At 49.3% G+C, this 24,183-nt stretch overlaps 2 protein-coding genes across 4 annotated transcripts; one reads left to right on the top strand and one right to left on the bottom strand.

Moving 5' to 3' along the window:
• Nucleotides 1-37: 37 nt before the first annotated feature.
• On the bottom strand, nt 38-20,996 carry pcm1 (pericentriolar material 1). Of its 3 annotated transcripts, XM_052085178.1 has the most exons (40): nt 20,775-20,994; nt 19,879-19,990; nt 18,834-19,070; nt 18,309-18,647; nt 16,804-16,974; nt 16,574-16,693; nt 16,296-16,485; nt 16,063-16,172; nt 15,279-15,555; nt 15,039-15,189; nt 14,045-14,263; nt 13,722-13,891; nt 13,398-13,624; nt 12,999-13,150; nt 12,786-12,915; nt 11,381-11,554; nt 11,109-11,284; nt 10,390-10,566; nt 9,966-10,239; nt 9,729-9,874; nt 9,561-9,658; nt 8,201-8,387; nt 7,820-8,124; nt 7,068-7,223; nt 6,842-6,898; nt 6,463-6,635; nt 6,208-6,342; nt 5,098-5,194; nt 4,217-4,387; nt 4,022-4,137; nt 3,238-3,372; nt 2,650-2,850; nt 2,516-2,566; nt 2,329-2,437; nt 2,065-2,210; nt 1,913-1,979; nt 994-1,205; nt 716-811; nt 532-655; nt 38-396 (listed from the first exon to the last, which is right to left on the bottom strand). In XM_052085178.1, the coding sequence occupies exons 2-40, from the start codon at nt 19,972-19,974 to the stop codon at nt 383-385; spliced, it is 6,186 nt and encodes a 2,061-aa protein (XP_051941138.1). In that variant the 5' UTR covers nt 19,975-19,990; nt 20,775-20,994; the 3' UTR covers nt 38-382. The 3 variants fall into 3 exon arrangements, 1 of the variants encoding a protein (XP_051941138.1); XR_007966357.1 differs by lacking the exons at nt 38-396; nt 532-655; nt 716-811; ... (4 more) ...; nt 2,516-2,566; nt 2,650-2,850 and having other exon boundaries at nt 4,022-4,387; nt 11,109-11,281; nt 20,775-20,996; XR_007966358.1 differs by lacking the exons at nt 38-396; nt 532-655; nt 716-811; ... (5 more) ...; nt 2,650-2,850; nt 6,842-6,898 and having other exon boundaries at nt 4,022-4,387; nt 20,775-20,996.
• A 255-nt stretch (nt 20,997-21,251) lies between these two features.
• sart1 (spliceosome associated factor 1, recruiter of U4/U6.U5 tri-snRNP) lies at nt 21,252-24,046 on the top strand. Its single transcript, XM_052085179.1, has one exon. The coding sequence runs from the start codon at nt 21,565-21,567 to the stop codon at nt 23,905-23,907; it is 2,343 nt and encodes a 780-aa protein (XP_051941139.1). The 5' UTR covers nt 21,252-21,564; the 3' UTR covers nt 23,908-24,046.
• The last annotated feature ends 137 nt before the right edge of the window (nt 24,047-24,183 follow it).

A 24,183-nucleotide genomic window follows, 5' to 3' on the forward strand; every position in this document is an offset into this window, starting at 1 on the left:
TGCAAGTCCGCTTCTTTGGTTAAAACACCCCCATTTATTGAAAACTAACAGTCCTGACATTGACGTGAACATGGAAAATCAGTTTACAGTTGAACACAAAAAGAAAGCCAATCAAGTGTTTCTGAGTTGCATAAAGAGAGAGCAGGAACCCTTCCAATTCACGCTCCAAACTAATGACTGAAAAATGTTCAGATGGGTTTCGAACTTGTTGACATTAAACTCCGACCCACAACCCAACACACTATGGAAGGAAAAACTACAAACTTATGCGTGTGCAATACAACTTAAAGGTACGACTAACATTATCGTTAAAATGACCTCAAACGGAAGACGGTGCAAAACCCGACACACAAGCTCATTGGGCGACTGTTCACGTCACGGCTCATTCGGAAGATTCTGAAACGAGAAAAAAAAAAAAATCACCGATTTCACAGCGATCCATTTATTTCAATGGGGAGCGATGATTTGGGTTCCATCTGAATTTCGATTGCGGGTTACGTGCAAAAGGGAACGAAAGAGCCGAAATCCAACCTGGTTCCTTCAGGTGGCCGCCGTTTCCCACAAGCCCCGGCGGTGTTTCTGCGTTGCCACTGAGGATTTCCACGCGCAGGTCGTTGGTCTGCTGCTCATCCACGATCCTTTTCTGCAGCGCCTCCTGTCGGTCAGGCCGTCGATTAAATCGGGTGGATTTCAAATCACATTTTGCTGCTTTTACCTGGCTGGCGACGGGCAGCTGCAACGGGAGATCGTCCACCCGGACAAAATCGTCCTCGTCCGACGTCCTCTGGCTACTGTTGCCCGAGGCGGCTTCCTGCAATCCAATGACACAACAGTTGATTGGCTCTCGTCGTGCCGTCATCTGTGCGTGCTGGAAAACGTCCACATTTCAGCCTACGAGAACTTGATAACAAGCAGTCAAATTGCACCCAAAAAGCACAATTTTTTTTTAAAACTCAAGTAATTTTACACCACATCACATTTCTTTGTACTTACTTCCACGCTGATCATGACGGGGGATTCCGTGTCGGGGGTGCTGGCGGCGTTTGAGTCTTTAAGAGGCGCGTGAACTTCGGCGCTTTTGATGTTCTCCTCTGGAGCGGCGGCCGTGACGTCGTCCGGGTCCTCGTCTTCATTGGAGTGGTAACTCGCCGTCTCGGCGGGTTCATCTTCAATCGAAGCCGGAACTGGCAACTTGCTGCTCTCGACTGTTTGGTGGGGAAAGAGATGGAAAATGGGGAGATGATGAAACAGGGGAGGGGGGGGGCAACTTCTTCCTCAATGTCTGACATGCAGACGTGCTCATGACCACATGCCGAATATAAACGTCCGTGACAGTCAATAATGTTGAGTAACGTGACAAGAGTCTGTCCAGCAGCTCCTATATTTTGTCGTCCTTCCTTTCCAAAATTCGCTGCTGTGAATTGGGAATTTCTCCATTGCGAGACTAATAAAGTTTTTTTTTCCTATCCTAAAGAGCAGCGTAGTGATTAAAAAAAAAACAACATATTGAGTGTCAAGTCTATAGCCACGCAATTTATTTTTAGAATATTAGTACAATGCAATAGGCAGTTATAAAAGAAACCGTTTCGTTTTTTTTTTTTTGTTTTGCGATTGAAAACAGAAATCGTTTGTCATATTAGGATAATGTCGGAGTGCCCCCCCCCCAAAAAAAATTAAAATTAAAAACATTCCGACCGATCCGAGTCAATAAAACAAAAGTGTGTCTACATCTTCGGCAGTCGGTTGGGATGAAAACAGAAGCAAATTATGATGATGAAAATGGTGTTTGCGAGCCAATATTCACGACACGGCTTTCGTTGTCGTTATCAGGGCTATGTGTATTTTTATTGCAAACAAAATTCTATTAGTAAAGTCGTGTTTGACTGATGGTGTTAAAAGGAGGAGCACCCACCGTCGTCGCCGTCGTCATCGTTGGCCGGCTCCAAGTCACTTTCTTTTGTTTCCTCGGCCGATTGAGCCTGCGGAAGGATGCAAGGAGAGGTTACACACCGCCTGCTAGGAAGCCGACTCAAGAGGGGTGGGGGGGGGGTGTCGCAAAGCCACCTGCGGCTCCGCCGTGACCTGCAGTGACGTCAGCACGTCCACGGGGGCCGCCTCAAACTCGTCCGGCTCCCGCCCGCCGTCGTCATCGTTCTCGTCCTCGCCGCTGCCGTAGTTGTTGAGCGCCCGGCTCTCTGCTTCGGAGAGCCCTTCACGGAAGACACGTCGGAGAGGTACAGCGGGTTGGAGGAATTACGCACGTCCCGTTTTTATTTGGGTCTCCTCCCTCGGGAAAACCCGAGAGTTGAACACTCGCGTTTCACTTACTGATGGATGGCGGCATCGCCTGCCCATCAGCCTCTTCGCCATCTTCATCTTCGCTTTTGGTGTCAGTCGGCAAGAGAGAAGGAACCTCCTGCTTGGTTTCGTCTCGATCCTGTAAAGGGGGAAAATGAGGCACAGTGGGGGCGAAAAAAAAAAAAAAAAGGGGGCGAGACAATCAAAAAGGACAAACCGTGTCTTCGTCGGGGGATGCTGAGGCATTCACTTCGAGTGCTGCGCCGCCCTAATTTGGAGTCAATGAAATTCCGTGAATGAAAATGGCCGCCAATTTTTTGGAGGACAAAAAAAAAAAAAAAAACCCATCACCTTCAAAGTTTGCTCGGCATCAGGAGGACGTTGGGCCTTCTCCGCGATGCGTCCCGCTTCCGGGGAGGCGGCGATGCCGTGGTCCAAATCCTGCATGAGTCGGAAAAAGGCCAGCTCGTTGAAGAGGATGTCCGAGACCTCCACCAGCAGGTCTTCGCCGCAGTCCTTCAGGGTTTGGCCAACGAAGCGGCCCAGGGAATCCTAGCAAAAAAGGTCGCGCGCTTTGTTGTCAAGGGCGCATATCGCAAAGGCGGGATTTGGAAATCAAGAGAGACCGTCTTTGATCGGGTTGAAATTAAACAACCGTTTTGTTTTTTTTTTCATTGCTTAAGTTTGGAGAATTTGCTTTCTCGGACAGCTGATGACTTGACGATTATGCAATGCTGAGTTCTAGGAAACTTTATTGTCAAATGTGCAACATACAGCGCAGATTAAATTTCTTTCCTCAGGAGAGAGAGGAGCAAAATAAAATCACTATTTGTTGCTCAGTCATTTTTTTTTTGAGGTGACGTGAAAGTTGCCGAATCGAGTCCTTGTTTTAATGGGGGAGGGGGGGGCGTCCCTCCCCGGAAATGACTCCGCCGTTACCTGCAGGATGGCGCCGAGCTGCCGGTGGAAGAAGCGCACAAACTCTTTGCTGTCGTCGTTCTGCCGAGTGAGCGCCAGGACTTGGCGGCGCAAACTGCTCAGCAGCTGCGGCGTGCACGCCTCGTGCATCTTCTCCTACGCAAAAAGAGAGCCACGAGAGATTCACTTTTTTGGGGGGGGGTTTCTCGATGGGATTTCAAAGTCGCGCTTGGTTTTGACGTCAAACCGCTTTGCGCGTATTTCTGTCAAGTTACCAACATTTATTGGAGTATCTTTTTTTTTTCCCCCCTCAGTTATCCAAAAAAGGGGGCGGAGCCGGTGATCCGGTGGTTAGCACGTTCTTCGTAGCATGTTCTTCCCGGGCCCGCGTGGCTTTTCTCCGGGTATTCCGGTTCCCTCCCACATTCCAAAAACGTGCATGGCAGGCTGATTGAACACTCTAAATTGGTCCTCGGTGCGAGTGTGAGGGCGGATTGGTTGTTCGTCTCTGTGTGCCCTGCGATTGGCTGGCAACCGGTTCAGGGTGTTGGCCCCGCCCCCTTATGCCCGAAGACAGCCGGGATAGGCTGCAGCATCCTCCGTTGTGAGGATAAAGTGGTTCAGAAAATAGATGAATGGATGGATGATTCTATAAGGATAATCGCGACTGTTTAAATGATCATGTGACCCAAGTGACAGAATTACGGCGCCTCCTTTGATAACGTAAAGAATGAAGCGCGATAACACTTGCGGGCACCCGCACGACGTTGATGTGGAAAGCGCAAATACATCATTGCGGTGCTACCTTGAGGAAAGGAATAACTTGGCTCATGATCTCCTTGATTTGCCGGTTGAGCTGCGAGGTGTCGATCTGAGGGGAGCGCACGTCACCAGAGGCGCCGCCACCGCCGCCGCCGCCGCCTGCTCACAAACAAGAGTGGAATCATTCGGAAAACGGAAATCCTGACAGGAGGGCGGCGACGACGACGTGGTTGCATACCGTCCGCGGCTTCTGGAGGGGCAGCGGCCGAGGCTGCGGCAGCGGCGGCTTCGGCATCGCGGAGGTCCGAGTCGGCGGCGGCGGCGGCGGCGCTCGCGTCCACTTTGTGCTTCACGCGCTCGTATTGCCGCATCCGGGTTAAAGCTTTGTCCAAGTGGATCACCGTGTTGCCTTGGCAGTCAAACATGACACGTTTTTAAAAAACATTTTTATAACCAGTAAACACCTACGGCGCCATTACTTTAACGCAGTTTTTTTTTCTTTCTGTGAAATGCGTTTTAGTTGTCAGAGGAATTTTCAGATCATATTCACTGGGGTTGTGATTATTATAATTATTATCTTTTTTTTTTTTAAACAGCTCCTGATGATGTAAATAATTGAAAACCGTGATTCTCAAAGTGGTGATGACAAAGTGGTGCCAAAATTCAGTTCAGCTGTATTTCACTTTTTTTGTTCCTTTTATTTACGATTACATCGCGTGTCATCTTTCAATTTTGAATGTATCTTTTTTTGGGGGGGGGGAATTTCTCCATTTCTCACACTTCCTCATGTCATTTTATGGACAGCCGTTTCAAAGCGTTTGCACCGACGGTTGATTTTTTTGTACAGCGGTGCCTTGAGAGGCGACCGTTGTTGCGTTTGAGAAACCCGAGCCATCGTTCGGCGACCAAAATAAGTTCATGGGACGAATCAAACTTGGATATCAAGATAGCAACGGTAAAGTTTGTATTTGCACACATTTCCGTGTTTAAATACATGCGCAATGTGTCACAAGATTATTTTTATCCCCCCATATATGAATGTTTTTCAAGTACGTGGTTGGGGGGGGGTCAATTTTTGTTCTTTGTGTGTATGATCTGGACCGTTTGCTCTCGACATACCCAGATCGTCCTTGGAAAACGGATCCAGGGTGGTCGACGACAAGGTGCTGTCATTCCCCACGGACTCAATGTCATCTCTCTTCTTCCCCACCAATTCCTAAAAAAAAATACCAAATACATTCAGCATTCCAAGCGCCGACTGTTCTTCAAATAGAAACCGAGGCGCTTCATCTATCATTTTCCGAAACCTAGGAATTATTTGTACACCATCGGCCTGGCTCCCAATTAGCAGAACACCAACAGAACAACAAACGAAAGTCGGCAACCCGCGGCTCCATAGCGCCACCCTAGTGGCTCTCCGAAGCATTTTCAAAAATATTTGAAAATGGGAAAAGATGGGAGAGGGAAATATATTTGTCGTTTTCATCTGGTTTACGTGGGAGGAAAAGCATGACACCAACATTCTTAATTTTTTTTCAAATGCTGTAAAAAATGTGTAGAAAAGTATTTCTTTGGTCAAAAAAATGTTGCTCGGCGGGACGCAGTGCAGGGAAAAATATCCTATTTGTAGCCAACTTGGTCATTAATATAAATTATTTAATAGAAATTATTGAAGCGGCCCGGTAGTCCAGTGGTTAGCACGTTGGCTTCACAGTGCAGAGGTACCGGGTTCGATTCCAGCTCCGGCCTCCCTGTGTGGAGTTTGCATGTTCTCCCCGGGCCTGCGTGGGTTTTCTCCGGGTGCTCCGGTTTCCTCCCACATTCCAAAAACATGCAGGCTGATTGGACGCTCTAAATTGTCCCTAGGTGTGAGTGTGAGTGCGAATGGTTGTTCGTTTCTGTGTGCCCTGCGATTGGCTGGCAACCGATTCAGGGTGTCCCCCCCGCCTACTGCCCGGAGACGGCTGGGATAGGCTCCAGCACCCCCCGCGACCCTAGTGAGGATCAAGCGGTACGGAAGATGAGATGAGATAAATTATTGATTATAAATCAGCATGTATTGTATTGTATTTTGATCGTAGGTGAATATAAATACATCTGGCGCGCGTTGCCTTCATGACAAGGCTTTTGTTTGTTTTTTTTCTGTCCAATATGGCTCCTTCAACATTTTGGGTTGCCGAGCCCCTGCCTTAGGCGGACGGAAAAGGGCGAAAGGGCGTGTCTTTTTACCACATCGCTGGCGGTGGAGCTCTCGCTGGGCGTCAGCTCAGATTGCGAGCCCCCGGCGGCCCAGGACGCGGCGGCGCCCAGCGGAGGCATCTCCTGGGAGGCGCTCTTCTCCGCCAGGTGTCTGCTCACCAAGTCCTGCGGGGGAGGCACGACGGACGACACGGGGGGCCAAAGTTGACCGAGCGGGTACTTTGCTTGAGAGAGACCCCCCCCGCCCCCCGTTGGGAGAGAAATCATTGTGCATCGGATACCAACCTGCAGGGAATAGAGCGCCCTCTGCCTCAGGTAGTCCGTGTTGAGCAGCTGCAGCTCGTGGAAGAGCTCGATGAGAAAGTGAGGCCGCGACTCATTCTGGGAGATCAGCGTGGCCACCTCCGAGTAGATGGTCTCCCTGAGCGCCTCGAACAACGAGAAGTCGCTGCTCGCGTCTGCGGGGGTTTATTTATTTATTTCCCCCCCCCCCCGGGGGAGACATTTGACACATTTGTCTGCGTATTTCGACCGAGAACATCAAACAGTGCAGACACCGCGTGCGGCATGTGCGCATCCGTGAAGGTGTTGGTGGGTGCGGTGAGGATGGAGAAAGTAAAATCAGGGTGGGGTGGGGGTGGGGGGGCTTGCGTGGTGAGTTTACCTGCTGCTTCTGTGCATGCAATTCTGTTAGAGAGGAAGGGTGTTCTCCAAGCATAGGCTGTCACAGTAGGATAGATTAACAGTCAACTCAAAAATCAAAAAGGCGGCGGTGACAAAAAAAAAAAAAGGAAAACGGAAGCCGTTAAAAGCCGTTATGATGAAAGCACTCGACTAGCAAGCAAAAAGCAGAGTTGGCGGGTGCAGAAGTGGGTGGTTTGAGGGCGTACCGGAGGAGATGTCGTCCCGTCTGTTGCCCGGTTTGCTTTTGCTGTCCAGTTTCTCCTGCGTGAGTTTGTCCAGCAGGTGCTGGTCGTGGTGGCGAGAAGACTCGGGCCTCTCTTGGTCAAAGTCCGCCGTGCTGCTCAGGCTGTCGCTCTCCAGACCTGAGGAGGGGCGGCAACTAAGTATGGCCAAGTATGACTGCGCCTGGGGAGATTTTTCTGCTTATCTGCTTTCCATTTTCTTACGGCTGTTCAGTTATTTTTGAATTTGTAGTTTTTTATTTTTTTTTAACAAAAGGACAAATAGCAGCGGTTTGCAACCACCGGTCCACGGACTGCACTTCATAACGCTTGTGGCGCGGAAAATTTTTGAATTGATCCAATCTGAAAAAAAAAGCAATTCCCGGAATTGGATCATTCACCGAATATTTTCTCTTACTCAGATTGCGCAAGCCTATGAGTACACATGTTAATATCAGAAAAGCCAATGACAGCCACCTCATGATTAATTAAAAAAAAAAAAAATTAAAGGACGCAACATATTTTTTTTCTTATCCACAGAAAAATAACGATGGAATTTTTTTTTTAAAAGGGCAACATTTTGAGTGTGACACTTTTAATGACTAGCATTTTTTTTTAATATTAATTCAGAACATTTCCGAGTCAATCATGATTTTTTACATTTCATGTTGACTTTGAAGGGACTTTTGCCACCTCTGGCGATATGCAAAGAAAAAAAAAAGGAACATCTTGTGTACCTTCGTTGTTCTTGTTGTGCCCTTTGCCCCGCCTGCGTCGGCTTTTGCTGCGGGAGGCCAGGTTGGCCTGGGCGGAGGCCTTGCGCCCCGTTTTGAAGGTCTTGGTGACGGTGGTGGGATCGGCGCGGTCGGGCAAGCTGCTAAAACTGGCCTCCGACGCCCGCTCGCACTCGTTCCGAGGGCTGCGGCGCCGCTGCGGCGGGGTGAACGAGGGAGGGGAGAAGGACGGGCGGCGCTCCCCCGTCGGAGGCGGATGGTGCGGGACGCTGTTGTTTGGGAAGGAATTGTTGGAGCGGCCCGCGGGTCTGAAAAGGAAGTCAACGCAAAACAATGAACAACGCCCTGCAACGTGGCCACGCCGAAAAAAAGGGGGAGACCCACCGTCTGTCAGCCATGACGTTAAGAGGTGAGCGCTGGAGCGGAGGAGGTGAAGTCATGGACTCCGTTTTGATGGAGGCGTTGGGGTCCGAGGGCCGCTTCTGCTGCTCCGGACTCGCGTGATGAGCACTCGCCGCGCCCTGAGGGAAGTGGCTCATGGCGGCAGGGAAGAGAGGAAACAGGCTAAATCCTGCCAAGTCGTCAGAGGGGAAAGACAAAAAAATCACTTTGGTGAGGAGTTTTCGGAAACCAAGTGCCGATTTTCCTCACATCTGTCGATGAAAAAAAAAGTTCCGTTCCTTCGGCGGCTATTGCGCACGTTTGTAAATAGGACGGCTATCAACTAGCCGACTGAGCGTGCCTTCTTATAATAATAATAATACATTTTATTTATAAGCGCCTTTCAAGACACCCAAGGACACTTTACAATAACACAAAACACAAAACAATACGGGTTCTCGTGTGTCGTGGCAAGCTACTTGACCGTGCGCCATCTCAAAGCTCCAAACAGCATTTGACGGTGCCATCACCAACTAAGAAATGCCGTCGTGGCATCTGCTCTAATCCCCAATCAACCACTGGAAGAAATTTCTTAACTAGAAAATTTTCCAAGTAGACGTGTTTTCCAATGTAAATGCCCTAATCCATTCCAAGCCCCCCCAAAATTCAGACACAAATGTTCTATGAAGCATAAAAATGCATAAAAAAATATGCGTTTAGAGTTAAGATTATCGCACAATAAATGAAAGTTGTGCATAATGTAAATAAAAGAGTCAAACAGAGTCCACGTTCTGTTTCAGAAGTGATTTATGACTTGCGTTTTGGACACACATTATCTACACACATAGATGGTCCCTCTTAGCCAATGGGATGCCAGGAAGATGCTCGGTAGTAGCCAATGGCAACGCAGCTAGAAGTATGTTGCGTTCAGGAAACTCGGGAGCTGCGAGTAGCAGCCCATGCTGTATTTTTTTTTTACCTTTTTTAATATTTCGAAATGTCTCAATGTCTCGAAATGGCAATATTTTCCTGTTGAGGCGTTTCGTAACTTGAAAATGTCATATGAAGACACGTTCGCAAGTCGAGGAACCACTGTAAATCCGGGACTAATTATTTATCAAAAGTCTCACTTCAACTCAACACCTCATTTTCAGTGAGAACATTGACAGATTTTTGTGTCTTTGGATGTGAAACACCGATTTAATGTCTCTTTTTTTAAAGATTGCAGAAACAAATACATTTATCATGATTGTGTTCATCTAGAAGCATTTTCCAACCGGCCAGTAAGCGAAGGAGAAGCGGCCTTGGCTACTACCGTATTGTCAAGATGGAGGAAAAGGCACTTGCTAAGCCGTGTGCTAACCTGCAGCTGAAGGCGACGGCTGGTGGGGGTGTTGCTGTTTTTGCTGTTGTGCCTCCTGATGCTGCTGCTGCAGGAGCTCATTCAGGACCTGCTTCAGTCTAGAACCAGCGCAACAGTGTAAAAAAAGACGCTCCATCCTGACCGGATCTAAAGCTGAATGCTTTTCACCTTTGCACGTTGGTTTGCTGCCAAGCCAGCTGCGTGTAACACTGGTTGAGCTGGTGCATGACCAGGTGGACCTGCGGGGACGTCAGGTTGCTGGGCAAGGCGCCGTACGAGCCCGCCATCACGCTTTGCAGCATGTATGAAAGCATCTTGGGGGTGGGGTGGGGAAAGGGCAGACCGAGTCGTCATTTATTTTCCCAGGCGCGGCGTTCGCCGACAAGCGTAATCCAAATCGGCCACCTGTTGATCCTGCAGCAGAGTCTGACACATGTTGGTGCTGAAGTCCAGCTGCCTCTGCAGCTGGCCGATCTGCTCCTGCCAGTGGGTGGAGCCCTCGGCCACCGAGACCTCGGAGGCCCAGCAGAGGTTCTCCTGACGTCTGCCGTTCGCGGGCTGACTCGCGGACGGGTTCCAACTTCTGGGGGGTGGCGGCTGCGGCTGTGGCTGCTTGGTCTTCGGTTTGACATAAGGGGACTCGTGCACGGAGGAAACGGCTGGTGGAGGCTTGGGGCTACTGACGACGTAGACGTGAGAAAGAGCAAATGTTGTCAAAGTCCAAGTCTTTTGAGATAAAACGTAACGGGAAATAAATGTCGTTTTAGCCTTCTCCCTACTCGCCCCCCCCCCCCAAAAAAATGTAATACACGATGGTCTTCAGACTGACCATTCTTGGTTCTTCTTCTTGTAGAGGGGCTGAGTCATGCCGGTGGGGAAGATGCTGCCGTCGTCCGCAGAGCTGCTCTCCGAGCGGTCCTCTTCCTCCACGCTGCGCTCAGAGCGATAGTCGCCATCTTCCTCCTCGTCCAGGTTGCAGGGGGTGGAGCCCCAGGTGGCCATTGTCCTGATTACATCAGCAAAAGGCAAATAATAGGTGGCTTAAGGCTGGGAAATGGCAATAAAAATCACAAACATTCCCGTTTTTTTTTTTCTGCCTCGAGAGGAGCCAGATGAGGTGGCTTGGGCATCTGATTCGGATGCCTCCTGAGCGCCTCCCTGGTGAGGTGTTCCGGTCATGTCCCACCGGGAGGAGACCCCGAGGAAGACCCAGGACACGCTGGAGAGACTACGTCACCCAGCTTGCCTGAGAACGACTCGGGATCCCCCGGGGAGAGCTGGAAGAAGTAGCTAGGGAGAGGGAAGTCCGGGCTTCCCTGCTAAAGCTGTTGCCCCCGCGACCCGGCCCCGGATAAGCGGTAGATGATGGATGGATGGATGGATGGATGGATGGATGGAGTGAAAACATGTATGCAAACAACAATGCAACAGCATGAAATGTCTCGAAAGATCATGACAGGATTCCTAAGAAGGCAACACTTGTACCTCTCTATTAATGTCGTTACATTTACGGACGAAATCCCCCCCGGCCCGAGAACGGCTTGATACCTTTCGTCCCGACTAGCGGCGAGCTGCGAGGGAGCCGCTTGCTCGTCAGCGCCACAGAGTGAGCCGACGAGGCCGCGGCGCCTCTGATGTTCGGCCATCAGGGACTCCAAGTGCTTCCGCCGCTGCCGCAGCTCCTCCCGCGCCACCTGGTGGCGACGCATCTCCGACCACAGCTGCTGGCGACGCGACGACAAAGAGCAAACTCCGGTTGGAAAACGCGCATCTTTTCACCCGGGGCGGGCTTCTGGGTTTGTGTGTTTATGTGTGGCCACCTCGTTGTCGGGGACCGAAGTCGCGGCGGCTTCGGGAGCGGTGGGATTGAGCACGGTCGGGCTGCCTTTTGCCGCCGACGAGGAGGAGGAAGGCTGCGCGACAGCTGGAGTCGACGCCGCTGCCGGAAGATTCCAGATTAAACCCTGCTCGCTCGCTTGGCTGGACAGTGAGGACTGGAGGAGTAAAAAAAAATTTAAAATGTAGCATTCGGAAAAGAGTTTCGGTGGGAAAAGATGATTTCTGTAAGGCAGCGGTGTCAAGTCCATTTCATCAGCGCTCTGCTCATAGTAATCACTCGCTTATCACGGAGGTGGATGCTCCAGATATGCCCAAAGTACAGTAGCAACCACGTATGTATGGAATCATTTCCATATATGACTTTCGTTCATATTTGATCATCAACAAGCAATACGCTATATGGGTGTGAAGTACGGGAATTATTCGGGGGTCCTTCCATGGATTATCTCAGACTTGTGAATGCCTTGATAAGAGGCAGGCCCTTGAGGCTGTTGAGCGACACTAAATTAGCTTATGAGAACTCACGATTGGCTGGTTATTTCCTGGCTCTAAAACCAGATAGAGAGGTGGACAGTGACTAAAAGTCCTTGGGTGTCTTGAAAGGCGCTTATAAATAAAATGTATTATTATTATTAAAAGGAAAAAAAAATTAATTCCATGATAGAGCTGGAGGTTCTGCAATAAATGCTTTATCTAGATCAGGCATGTCCAAAGTCCGGCCCGGGGGCCAAATTCGGCCCGCGGTCGAATTTCATCCGGCCCTTGGCCCCTGTCATAAAATCAGTGCCGTCTGGCCCGCAGGTTGGGCGCAATGGAACACGTGTTGCATTGACTGAGGTCTCGTAGACTGGTGAGTGATGTTTCATAGAGTACTGCTTCCCTCTAGTGGCTAAATGAGTAATAGCATTTAGACACTAGAGGGCATCACTCGCGTGTTTATATTGACTGATATGTCATATTTCAATTGATCCTTGCAGTTGTGGATATGTGTATTGCTTGTTCATTTCCCTGTTGTTCGAGTCAAAGGTTTTGTGACTATTGAAAAGTCATGGTGATACATTTTATGTTTCAAATCAATCAATTTGCACTCAGGAGACTTCCGTTTAAGAAAAAGTCAAGTGAATAAGCAGTTGCATGTGATATACCTGTTTCAAATGAACCAAAAGAAATTCTTAAGATTGTTGAAATTAAAATAAAAATGGAAATGTGAAACAGACTGGCTTACTAAAATTTGTTGAACAATATTGTTGTTCAATGTAAAGAATGTCAGCCAAGGTCGGCCCCCCCCGACATTTTACCACATAAAATCTGGCCCCCTAGGAAAAAGTTTGGACACCCCTGATCTAGATGTACCACAAAAAATGTGTCCCTTTTTGTCCAGTGTACCTGCAGGTCAGGACACGTCAACTGGAGGTCCTGGATCTTGCCCTGGATCTCACCGAGCATCTGACGCTCCTCGTGGAGCTGCTTGAGTGCCTGCTTCTGCTGACGAAGCTTCTCTTTGTAGATCTTTTCCCTGTCGTCAAGTCGCATCAAAGAGAAAGGAGTTCGATCAAAGCCCAGGTGGCGCTGGGATTTCAAATCCTTCAAAACGCATACCTGGCCTTGCTGTACAGAGCGGCGTCTGGTCCCCGGGGATCCTGTTGGGGTCTGGCGGCTGGCGGTGGGCCCCCCATAGTAACTCGAGTGTTATTCTGCTGTTGTTGGTGCAAAGTTTCGTCCTCGTTGGCTGTTGTGTCCGTGTCGTCGCTCTGGACACATTTTTGTAAAACACAATTCCCTTAAAACAAATTTAACTAATAAATTTGACTAATAAATAGCTGATGCTCGGATTGCGGGATATTTGGGTTTTGGCAATGTGTCTGCTGCATGCACCGCATGCACAAATCCTCATCACTGTTTTGGAACAGACTTATTTTTTTTTTGCTTTTTATGCTCCACGCGATGGATGTCAGCTGGGAAGGAGGAAGACAGTGGAAGTTTGTAATATTCCCCCACCTGGACCATGGCAACCAGCTCCTGCAGCCGGCGTAGCTTCTGCTCGGATTTCTGCTGGCGAAGCTCCTGGGAGAAGCCAGCTTCACTGGCCAGGCTGCTGCCCGACCCGGAGCCCGACGCCCCGTCGCCCGGGCAACCGGGTTGGGCACCGGCGCCTCCGCCGTCATTATTGAGCCCGTCCTCATCCTTCGCCCAATTGTAGGCCGTGTCCCTGTTGTACTGGCACTCTGCAGGGGGTGGAGGAGCCAGAAAGGGATCGAGTGCGGCGTCGAGGTTAGACGGAGGTTGCTACGTGCGTGCGAGTGAGCGAGCGAGCGAGCGTACCAATGGCTGAGGGCATATGAAAGCTGCGGAGGTTGACCGCTGACTGGTTGTTGATCTCACTGTTGAGTCGACTGTCGCGATTGTTGGCGTTGGTTGTGGCGCTACTTGAGACGCTGCAGCGGTTCGCGAGGCTGCTCGAGTCGCCCCAGTTTGCACTGCGCTGCGGGTTCCTGCGCACGCAAACCGAAGGACGGAGAGCCGTGTAATTTCACACCGTTCTCTCGTGTGACATTCAAGTCCGACGAGTACAAAATGTCTTGTGACACACAAAGAAAGTATGGAACCCGTGTACTTAATTAGATGATCTGCAATTAGGCACACACCTGATGTTCGTGGGTGACTGCCGCTCTTGCTCATAATCAAACATGGCCTCCAGCATGGAGCTGTCCTCCGTCGCCGCCTCCTCCTCCTCGTCATCCTCCTCCTCCTCGTCCTCCTTCACATTTTCATTAACCGCGTCCACCATCATGTCTGACGTCTGCTGAAAGTACTGCACTAATTCCCGAAGCTCGTTCAGGCGCTTGTGAACCTCCTTCAGCTTTCTGATAGTGGGCAAAATAAAAATAAAAAAATTAATTGGGGGGGGGGGGGCCACATCAAATGGAAATACATGTTTCGTGACAAGTACCGTTATAATTAAAATGTCTGCTATTGTCCAAATATTTTTTTTGTTTGGAATATTAACGCTTCATGACAGATTTTATGTAGAAAGGATGCTGTTTTTTTTTTTTTACATGACCTTTGTGTCTAAATTAAACAAATGGCCAGTGAAATAAAGTAAGATATTCAAAAATTATAAATCACTTAAAAATATCATCTACATTTAAAGTACATTTGATGACAAATATTTCATTTGATTTATTTAGAAATAAAATTTCACACTTTGCATTTCATTGTATGGTGCATAACGGACAAAAAAAAATAAATAAAAATCAACCAAATAAAATAAATCAAAAACAATGCCCCACCCTCACGTCAGTTAACTAGTGAAAACAATTTTTTGGTTCCGTCTGAATATATTGGGCAAAATTTATACGGGTTGCACAACGAATGACATAGCAGGTGACGCCAAGTTTTAAATTGGGCTTTTGGGTCCTTTTGGAAAAGAACTCTCCTCACCAAAAATACAAAATAGATTCAACAAAATTATTTCGATACAACTTTTTCAGAATAGTCTGTACGGCATGAACGCATTTAAAATAAAGTCATTCATATTATCCAATTATACAACATATACTTTTTTTTTTGTTTGTTTTTGCCCTGCGACCTAACAGAAAGCGTAAAGACAAAGGTCCAGATTATTTGGTGTATGTTGACCTGAGTTTGTCGTTGGAGTTGTCGGCGTCCGCGTGTTGCGGGAGCAATGGATGAAAGGACGCGGCAGCCGCGGCTCCGGTTGAGCAGCTGGCAGACGGACAATCCGAAGAGTCGCCCGTGCTCAAGCTGCGCTGCGTTGACAACGCGCCGCCTGAAAGAGAAGGCACGTCGGTGACGCAGCTTAATCCGAAATTTATTTTCTTGTTGTTGTTTTTTTTTGTTTTTTTCCTCAATGCTCACAGTAGTTGTTGTTGAGCGTCTGGTCTCGGAGCGAGTGCAGTTCGTCTAAGATTTTGTCCATGGTCTCTTTCTTGTCTTGGAGCTCCTGGAGCTTGGTGAGCTTGGCGCTTGCGGCCGTCGCCCCCCCGCCATCGAGGCCGCCGTGGGGCCCGGAGGCCGAGTGCAGTACGGGCCTGTGCTGAGGCGGGCCGAGCGCCCCGGGAGCACGGGACCAGCTCACTTCTCTGGAGAGGGAGAGGCTCTCTGCTTGACGACGGTTGTCCGGCACGGACTTGCTCTACGGTGGGACGATTTGGAGTTTGATGAATGTGGTCAATAGTTATAAGCCGACGAAATTCTCCCCCTGCTGTCAAAAGTCGGCATCGGCCCAACGCTGAGCAGAAAAATTCTGCTGTGATGCGCTCAGAGTGTTTTTTTCCCCCCCTTTCCTCACAACGTAGATGCCCGACTTAATCGCTAAAGTTAATCCACGTGTCAATTCGACACTGCAATGGGCCGAGATGTTGACTCCAAAATTTTGAAGTGAAATGACATAGCTCGCCTGTTTACTACGTTTGGTCTCGACATTCACAATGTGAGCCAGAGGGTAAAGTTTGACGTCAATGTCAAGCAATCAAAGGCGGCAAGAAATATTAATCAGAATTCCAAGTTTAGACGAGTGGGGACGCAAATCAGGGCTCGAAGATCTGTTCAGTTCTATGATTTTGCTGTTTGTGCACAGCATATTTGAAGGAGGAGGAGCATTTTTTTTTTTTTTTTGGCGTGCCCTTAAGATCTGACATACCCGAGAGTCCCGCAGTTGGTTGTGGAAGCGCTGGATCAAATCATTGAGCTCGTCGTTGAGCTCCGATGTGATGCTCAGCCCGGAGACGCTGCCCGTGGTTTCTGTGACAACTGGAATACACGACAAAAATCCAAATGTTGTGCAATTAGAAACCTTTTTGGGGGGCGCAGCGGCCAATTACTCAGTTTCAGGGACTGAGCCACCGAGGGTCTTGCGTTTCGTTGGTCTCTCACCCGCCGCGTCCTCTATGACTGCGAGCGCTTGCTCGGCGCTTTGCTGCATGGCCAGCAGGGCCTCTTGGCGGCCCTGCAGGGCCCGAAGCTGATCCTGCTGCTCCAGCATTTTCTTCAGCAGCAGGTGCTGCTTCCGGAAGTTCTCCAGTTCCTCATTCTGCTCTCGCATGGATGCGTTTGGCCAGTCGCCCTGCAAGCACATGGCGTTGCGTTTACCCAACAACTCAAACACTTTGATCGTCGGGAGTACTTGATGGTGACATTCAAGCGAGGCATACCGGCGCGTTCGATGCGTCCGGAGGTCTCGCGTCGACGTTCAGCGAGGTGCTCTCGACCAAGGAGCCGGAACCCACGGCGGAATCTTGCGTCCTGCCGTCGTCCTCCTCGTTCTTCCGAGCCTGTCCCATCAGCACGGGTGACAAATTAATAAACGCAGAGACTTGCCTTGAGGGTAGGATTTAAGACAAAGAAGCAGAGAGACAGCAGACACCAAAAAAAAAAGACCCACCAGCATTTTCTGCAGGAACCGCAGGTAGGACTTCTCCTGCTCTTTGAGGTGCTCGATGAGATGAGAGAGGCGCTCCACGTTGGCCGGCACATCGTTCTTCTCCACCAGGTCGTCGCGCATGGAGCTGGCCTTGCCGATGTACTCGCGGATCTGCACCAGCTTGCTGACCAACTGCAAAACCAATGGAGTCGGTGCTGTTAAAAAGTGCAACGGGATGAAAGAGCCAGAGGGGGGGGCAGGGAATGGCAGCAGTCACAAGGAGAGGCACAAAACTGCAGCGGGCACCCAGAGCGGCGTATTTATAAGTTGCCCTAAATACAGACTGCCTCACTTTCACCCTACTTCTCTTTCTCAGTAGTCAAGAACAAAGTGGTAATTGGCTATATTCTCAAATGATGAATAAAAAATATCATAATAATAATAATAATAATAATTAAATGATGTGAAGGAAAATTGTAAATAGTACTATATAGTAATATGTTTGTTGTTTTTTTTCTCTTTCTACATACATTCTTGCTGCTGGAGGCTGTAAATTTCCCCAGTGTGGGACGAATAAAGGATATCTTATCTTATCTTATCTTATCTTATCAAATAGACGCCATCACTAGGGGTGCATTTAAGGCCGTTGACTATTTTATTTATGAATCGCATTTTAAACATGCTTTCATTGCCATTCTTTCACACAAAAAACAGGATCTAACTTTAAGTTACAAGTAAGTGGGGGGGGTGCAAACAAAAATTAGGATTCAGTCACCGGTTTGGTCTGTAACATATTCAAAAACAGGCAAAAGACGTCCGCCTTTGTGGAATGTGAGAATCTTTTCAAGTGAGGTTGAAAACTGGGAAGACTTGGGAAATTTGAAATCAAACAAGGTCCCGAAACGTATGAATCGATGATCAAAACTATTACTGATTAATTTGATAACACTACATTTCATCTTCCAATATTGTTATTTTGCGTTTATTATGATGAAAACCTGACATCCTAGAGAACAAACGAGGGCCGATTTGGAATCAACGCAAAAGATTCATCTACAAAGTTGAATTGCAGCGCTGATTAAAAACATTGTGCTTACAAAAATAAAATAAAATAAACGTTTAACCAGACTAATCAATAACTTGTTGATTGACTCTATTAATCATTACGCCTATAGCTGTTCGCAGCCATCGACTGCATTAATGCAGTGAGACCATCAATGTCCAAAACAGTTGTGCAACTTACAATTGGACCAAAATATTCAAGACACACGGCCGATTAAATTGAACATTCAAACAATAAATGGTGCAAATTTTTAACACTCGTAACAATTGGGTTTTGCTTGCGAGCCACTCCGTCGCCTAACTGCCATGGCTCCCGACACCAATTGCCCGCAAGTTAGCAGTCACGCTGCTAAAGTGGTATCGGTGTGAAGTATCGATACATATTTTTGGGGTATGGCGTCACAGTACCAGTGCGTCGCTAATATTTGGGCAAATTTGCCTGGAATTCAAGAACAACGTCTTACCAGGCTGCTGACAACGCTGTCTTGTCCTTCCTCGTAGTCTGTGTTTGCCGCCGCACCCGCCCCTCTTTCGGCGCTGCCACGTATTGGCCTCGCGGCCGCTTCCTTGGTGGGAGCTCCGGGAGTGAAGGCGTCTCTCGCTGCCGCGCTCTGCTTCTTGGTTTCCTTGACGGCGACGGGCGTGGCAGGGGTAGAGGTGGCGGGCGGGAGCAGCAGCAGCTCCTTGTTCTTGTTGGTGTTGATGTGCAGCGGGACAAAGTTGAAAGGTTTCTTGTTCTCCACCGCGATCTGCCGCTGGTTGTTGGCGGCCGTCACGCGGCCCTGGGAATCACTACCGATGCTCTGTGAGAGAGGATAAAAAGAAGTTAAAGGTCCCTCTAAACTGGACTCAAATATTAGTTCATGTTTGATTATTGTTCTCAATCGGCAGGTTTTCGGAAACTATGTCGTTCGCAATTCTGGAGAAATTCCATTCACGTCACGTGCATCGTTACGAGACAAATGTGAAACAAAAGAGTTCATGTTCACCTCATCCAAATCGGAGAAGTGGATCCTTTGCTGGATCTTGTCCAGCTCCGCCTGGTCCGGAACCGAGAGCTGACTGGTGTATTTCATGTGCGCTGGCCTACGTCGGCCGCTCCAGGGGGTAGAACTGGGCGAAATGTCGTTGGTCAGGCGGCCTTCCGCCACCAAAGCAGCCGACAGCTTTTTTTTGTTTTTGTCCGACGAGCGGTTTGCCTTTTTCTGCTGGGCGCCACTCCAGTCCTGAACCATCACAGAAGTTATGAGTGATTACCAATATTTACTTTGTCTGATAAAAAATTGCGGGTTGGGGAGTTGTACTTGTGACACTCAGATTTCAGCCAAGTTACACTTTGTTCTTCAGTATTGTGTTCGAAAAAAATTGTGAATGGGGGGGGCATGGGCCAGTGACAGTTAAGTCAACAGTATTTATAGAGCACCTTCAAATATATATTTTATAGATTTGTACAAATAAAAAAATTGTTTAAGAGGGAATCAAGACTCTTTCGCTCATTACACATCTGTAAATATTAACGTTTATCTGGTGAAAATGCACTTTGGACACCACAATATCCCGCTTGGGTGAGTTCTTGGCTGAAAGGCACACATGTCTGTACTTCTGTGATGCTCATGTGCCAATTTAAGTTGTGGCTACATCTCACCTTCCTTGTGTTCTGCGTAAAAGGCAAAAGCGAGTAAATGCTGCATCTTCACTCCCATGCGCCAATTTTACAGACTCTATTCAAGGAGGCATAAGATATAGGCCTCACTTCAATCCAATTTCCCTCACAGGATAGATGAATACAAATCTACATTTTTTTGCAATTGCCTTAAACGCGCCAGCCACACACCAAGCTACATGACTCTACAGTTTGGTCTGTGACCATTTTAATGGCTTTTATGTTAAGCTAATTTGTATATCATTATTATACACCTACAACTTTCAACCTCTGTTGTCTTTCTATTCAGAGGTTGAGTAGAAAGTCTGTCATAAGCTTTTTTATTGTCTCAGGAAAATTAAGTACTTGGGTGTCTATTTAGCGTCGTTTACCATGTTGTTAAGTCTGTCCTCCAGGCTGGCGTTGGTGACGCTCCAGTTGTGCAGCTCGTCCGCGCTGTCGTCTAAAGGTGCACCTCCGGTTGCCATGTTACTGCCCGCTAAGCTGAAAGCCCAAAACAACAAAAATGTTCAGGATGGACATTGAAATGGGGGGAGGGGGCATCCGGGTACGTTTTGTTTCTTAACCCGCTCTGGACTACATATAACTATTTTCTGTGTCTCAACTACGAGCCCTCGGCGCCGATTCCACACGGGCCGAGCTACATGGCTAGCTTTCTCCTCAAAGTTGACCCCGTGCATTTAAAAAACGCTCTGATAACCGTCACTTGTGCGTCACAGACAGATACGCGAGGAGAGCGCACCTTAAACACAAAGGCTCGTCAAAGCGAGCGGCTACGAACGTTGAAAGCCCGCACAACTACTAGTGCAAATGCGGACATGAGTGGCTCCGAGCCCCGGGAATCACCATGGCAACCTCCGAACGTCCCCACCACCCTCCAGTGTGTGGTGTTATGTTGCTTCTCAGCAGTGAGCATTGTCCTCACCGCCTAAAAAGTTTTAAACAAACGCAATACACAATATTATGGTGCGTGCGTACATGTGTGTGTGTGGAAGGGGTGGGGCGGGGGTTAAACTGGCTAATGTTACCTGTTAACGTCTGGTATCGCATCTGATGCTAACTATCACCCCCCGCACACACACACACACAAACACATTAGCGAGCACGCAAATAGTCAAGCTAAAACCCACCACACAGTGTACTCTACAAACCCAGGTTAGCAAACGAGTTAGCCTTGCTTTCAAGTACTTAGCTTCGAGGTAAACCGGTAGCTAACCAACTTGATTCACAGCAAGTTAAAAACTTCAAAGTGAAATGGAATAATCACCGTAGCTTTAGGCTTTGTGGTGGACAATATTTAATTCGTCTGCCGCGTGGAATCCATGTGAGAAATTCTTGTACAGTCAATTACGCCGCTTCTTCCTCTTTAGCGTTTATTTTGTGAAAAGAAAGGCAATACAGTATTTAGGTAAAATCCACTAGTGTCGCTGAGCCAAACTTGACCAGCAGGTGTCCGGAAATCAATGTGTCGTCACTAAGCCGCGACAAGGACCGCACGACAAGCTTTAAAGTTACAGTCCAGCACCGGTTAAAAAAAAAGATGTAAGCATGGCAATCACAAATCTACATTTACACAATTTAACAATTATAACGTTTCCCAGATCAGACTGATAAATGACTCGCAACAAAAAGGCCGCGTCTTTTTGTTTTTGAGTACAGTATTTTGGAATCGGTGGCAACGCTTTCTTGATGCAACAATCAACCTGACCTGTAGATGGCAGTCACTCAATTTTAAACAACCGGAAATGACTTATCCAACGTAGTTGTGTTGTGTCGTCTGCATTTCATCGCCGGAGTGGTAGGAGCTTGGACGAAAACTCAAAATTGACGATTAATGATTCATTAGCTCATTTATCTTGACGCGGCTTTGCAAAGTGTCGACCAAAGAGACGGCGATTTGTTTTTGACCGCTTGCTGGATGAGTTAAAGTCTTTCATTGGAGCGAATCATCTATGCTAGCGCGTTAGCAATTCAAAGCTACCACATTTTGCTATCACTCGCTCATTGCTTGGCGGGCGAATATTTGCTCCTAACTTGCCAGCGCGGAGGAAACAACAATGGGTTCGTCCAAGAAACATAAGGAAAAGGCTCGCGATAGAGAAGCCGAGGACCGCCGTCGCGAGCACAAGAAACACCGTCGCAAGGAGCGCGACAGAGACGCATCGGACCGAGATGGTACTCGGGAGAAGGAGAGACGAAAGCGGTCCCCGTCCAGGGACAGGAGTGGGCGCGATAGTCGCAACAAAGGCGAGAGGAGTTCCGGAGGGGAGCCACGCATCAAGAAGGAGAAACTTGATAAGGCTTACGAGGAGGGAAACGGTGAGGCGCAAGCTCAGTCAGCGAGTGGAGATGCATCACTCAGCATCGAGGAGACCAACAAGCTCCGAGCCAAGCTGGGTCTAAAACCGCTGGACTTAAATGACAACAAGAAGGAACTTGGCACTAAGGAAGAGCCGCTGGTGGCAGAGACCATCAACCCTGCTCTCATGCAGAAGCAGAAAGACATCAAGGAGAAGCTGGCTGCCATGAAGGAGAAGCGCCTGCTGAACCAGAAGCTTGGCAAAGTCAAGACGCTGGCTGAGGAGGACTGGCTGGAGGACACCGCCGCTTGGGTGGAGAAGAGCCGGACGGCGGCAAAGGAGAAAGAGATGGCGGAAAAGAGAGCCAAACTCCTGGAGGAGATGGACCAGGAGTTTGGCGTGAGCACCCTGGTGGAGGAGGAATTCGGGCAAAGGCGGAAAAACAGCGCGTACACGGCGCGGGACCTGAAGGGTCTTAAAGTGCAGCACAAAGTGGACTCCTTCGGCGAGGGCCAGACGGTCATCCTCACGCTGCAGGACAAAGGCGTGCTGGAGGAGGAGGAGGATGTGCTGGAGAACGTGGGGCTGGTGGACAAGGAGAAGGCGGACAAGAATGTGGAGCTGAAGAAGAAGAAGCCCGACTACAAGCCGTACGAGGAGGAGGAAAGCGTGGACGACATGGTGACGTTCAAGTCGCGCTCGGTGCTGTCCAAGTATGATGAGGAGATCGACGGCGAAAAGAAGAAAAGCTTCCGCTTGAAGACGGGCGGCGTGGTCGACGGCGAGCGGGAGCGGGAGCTGCAGGTCATGCGGGAGACACTCCGCAGCCAGGCGCAATCCTTGGAGATGCCCTCGCTCGCGATTGCGTCCGAGTACTACTCACCTCAGGAGATGGTGGGCTTCAAAAAGACCAAACGGCGCGTGAAGAAAATCCGCAAGAAGGAGAAGACGACAGTGGCGGACTTGTTGCTCCTGGACGACTCGCGCAAGACAGACTTTGGCTCCAGGACGCGCGGGCGGGGACGAAAGGGGGAATACGTCGACGAGGCCGACGACGAGAACGACACCAAGTGGCCACACGAAGTGGCGCCGACAACAGCGGAGCCGCAAATGTCAGACGACATCCGGACGGCGGATATGGACATCAGCGACGACGAGGACTTCACGCCGCCCGAGCCCAGCGTCATCGAGGAGGACGAGGCCGAGCAGGAGCTGCAGAAGCAACTGGAGAAGCAGAGAAAGCTGCGGCAGAAGCGGCTCCTCAAAGACTCCGGTGAGAAGATCGCCGAGCGGGTGAAGCGACTCTCCAAAGACGACGCCGACAACGACGCGGAGAAGCGCAACAACATCGTCTTCAACGCCACCTCCGAGTTTTGCCGGACGCTGGGCGACATTCCCACCTACGGCCTGTCGGGCAACCGCGAGGACCAGGAGGACATGATGGACTTTGAGCAGGAGGAGGAGAGGGAAGGCGCCGACGACTCCAACTCGGACGGCGAGGACAAAGTGGGCTGGAGCAGCGTCAACCTGGACGAGGAGCAGAAGCACCCCGACTTCGCCACGGCCTCCGCCACCATTCTGGACGAGGAGCCCATCGTCAACTCGGGCCTGGCCGCCGCCTTGCACCTGTGCAAGAACAAAGGACTGCTGGAGACGGAGGTGCAGAAAGTGGCGCGAGTCAAAGCCACCAAAGGCGCCCTGCCCAATGACAACTACTGCATCGAGGACAAGATGGGCTTCGACGACAAGTACAGCCGCCGCGAGGAGTACCGCGGCTTCACGCAGGACTTCAAGGACAAGGACGGCTACAAACCCGACGTCAAGATCGAGTACGTGGACGAGTCGGGGCGCAAGCTGACCCCCAAGGAGGCCTTCCGGCAGCTGTCGCACAGATTCCACGGCAAGGGCTCGGGCAAGATGAAGACGGAGCGCCGGATGAAGAAGCTGGAGGAGGAGGCGCTGCTGAAGAAGATGAGCAGCAGCGACACGCCGCTGGGGACGGTGGCGCTTCTTCAGGAGAAGCAGAAGTCGCAGAAAACGCCCTACATCGTGCTCAGCGGAAGCGGCAAGAGCATGAACGCCAACACCATCACCAAATAAATACTTAGTGACAAGAGTCCCCCCCCCCCCCCTCCAAACACGCATATATACCGCATTTGTGTTTTAGAGTGATTGCTACAAATCCAAAATGCTTGTAGGTGTAGTCGTTACAAATGACACAATAAAATGCAGACAAAGATTTGTTTTTCCTTTGCTTATTTTGAGGATTTAAGCGCGGTGATGCCATGCTACGTAAATGTCATCTAGTCAACGGATTAAAATCTATTACTAAAATAATTATTTGCAGCTTTAGTGATCATTTTCATGTTGACTTGG

The sequence above is a fragment of the Hippocampus zosterae genome, chromosome 13 (genome assembly GCF_025434085.1).
Source record: "Hippocampus zosterae strain Florida chromosome 13, ASM2543408v3, whole genome shotgun sequence".
Lineage (NCBI taxonomy): Eukaryota > Metazoa > Chordata > Actinopteri > Syngnathiformes > Syngnathidae > Hippocampus > Hippocampus zosterae.

Coding starts and splice junctions, on each gene's coding strand:
- sart1 (XM_052085179.1), top strand. CDS start 21,565: ATGGGTTCGTCCAAGAAACATAAGGAAAAGGCTCGCGATAGAGAAGCC.
- pcm1 (XM_052085178.1), bottom strand. CDS start 19,974: ATGGCAACCGGAGGTGCACCTTTAGACGACAGCGCGGACGAGCTGCAC. Junction 2,438..2,515: donor CATCCCCCGACGAAGACACG/GTTTGTCCTTTT, acceptor CCCCCTTTACAG/GATCGAGACGAAACCAAGCA. Junction 1,980..2,064: donor AGGTCACGGCGGAGCCGCAG/GTGGCTTTGCGA, acceptor ATCCTTCCGCAG/GCTCAATCGGCCGAGGAAAC.